We start from the raw sequence: 1,602 nt of genomic DNA, 5'->3' as shown, positions 1-1,602 counted from the left end.
CCCCCACCCCCACACACACACCCACAGGTTCCCCGTTCAAAGTGGACGTGCGTGAACCAGCCAAGCCCCACAAAGTGACAGCCTCGGGCAACCCGACCAACGCCATCATGGGCAAAGACCTGGAGATGAAGATTGACCCCAGACATGCTGGCCCAGGTGAGAACAGCATAGACAACTACATTGTTTGCACGTATCCGACTCTTACAGAAGGAAATGAAAGGAGAGAACGAAAAAAAAAGACTTAGAATAAAAACAAAGGGGGCAAAATCCAAAATGATATAAAGACAAAAAATGAAATAAAAAGAAAAGGAGAAGAAGGAGGGAAAATTGGATTTGTTATAAATGTTTTATGGTCCATGTAGACCACCACCACCACCACAAGCATCATCATCATCATCATCATCATCATCATCATCATCATCATCATCATCATCATCATCATCATCATCATCAGTGTGTGTGTGTGTGTGTGTGTGTGTGTGTGTGTGTGTGTACACGTGGTGGAACACCAAACCAATGTGCCAGGATCTGGACAAAAAAGATGTATATTATCTTATCTTATCTTATCTTATCTCCTTTTGAGGATTTCGAGAAGTAACTGATTTTGTCAGCACATCTCACATATAGTTTGTGGGGTCGAAATTTTAATGTACTGTTCCCTTCTCTGTCCATGCAGGTGGTGCTGTCTGGCAAAGGCCTGAGAGAGGCAGAAGTGGACAAACCAGCCAACTTCTACGTGGACGGGACAAAGGCAAACCCTGGTAAGTGGGGGGGGGGGGGGGGGCTCTCGTGGCCTAGAGGTTAAGGTGTTGGCCTCTCATTCAAAGGTCCCGGGTTCGAATCCGGGTAGTGACCGAAAAAACTGAACTAAAACACGCAACTAAATTCTGTTTCCTTTTTTTTTTCTTTTTTTGTTGTTGTTGCATTAAAGCTATTTATTGTAGATCAATAATTGACTCAAACCCACACACACATAATATAAGGCTGCCATCAGCAATGCCTTGCCTCGGAAATGAAGGGTGGCATTTAAATAGAAAGAAGTAAGTGGACATACACCACAGAAGTGAAACAACACTCTCCTCTTCACTCTCTTTGTATCTTTTCCTCACTTTACCCAATTGGAAATATGTACCCGGTTATAGACAGTGGAAGATCTTGTCAGCTTGTTGTTAGTGTTTGAGGGTGGGAAATCCGCAACTTGCACTGAATACCTCCCAGGAACCCAAGAACGTTTCTGGGTGGTCTAAGGTCTGCCGGAGGTAATTGGTCGCTTTTAAGCACAAGGGGCTATCCTGAAAAATGCTGTTTTGAGAAAATCGAAGGAAATGAAGGAAAAGTTTTTGACCCCTGCTCAGTTTCTTTAAAAGACAAGGAGAGTTTTGACTATAACCCAACAAATATACACACCAGTGAAACCAAACTTCTCCTATAGGTAGGGTAATGCCCACTTTTGGTGTTGGTGAAGATTTCTGGAAACCCCCGAAGTCTGGGTTAGCCCGCTTGTCCTTTAGCGACCAAATAGGGTTGTAAAGCGCCTGAGCATGTAGAGTGTGGACATGAGTTATATAAATGAAATTATTATTATTATTATTATTATTATTA

At 42.9% G+C, this 1,602-nt stretch overlaps 1 protein-coding gene across 1 annotated transcript in view; it reads left to right on the top strand.

Annotated features, from left to right (window-relative positions):
• LOC101859083 (filamin-C) overlaps positions 1-1,602 on the top strand; it is a gene marked incomplete at its 3' end in the record, with an annotated part of 63,385 nt that overhangs the window by 57,105 nt on the left and 4,678 nt on the right. Inside the window, 1 exon segment of the mRNA XM_013079702.2 lies at positions 28-156. Coding sequence (XP_012935156.2) covers positions 28-156 — 129 coding nt within the window.

This window comes from Aplysia californica, unplaced genomic scaffold (genome assembly GCF_000002075.1).
Source record: "Aplysia californica isolate F4 #8 unplaced genomic scaffold, AplCal3.0 scaffold00060, whole genome shotgun sequence".
Classification (NCBI taxonomy): domain Eukaryota; kingdom Metazoa; phylum Mollusca; class Gastropoda; order Aplysiida; family Aplysiidae; genus Aplysia; species Aplysia californica.
This window is presented reverse-complemented; position numbering and strand designations above follow the sequence as displayed.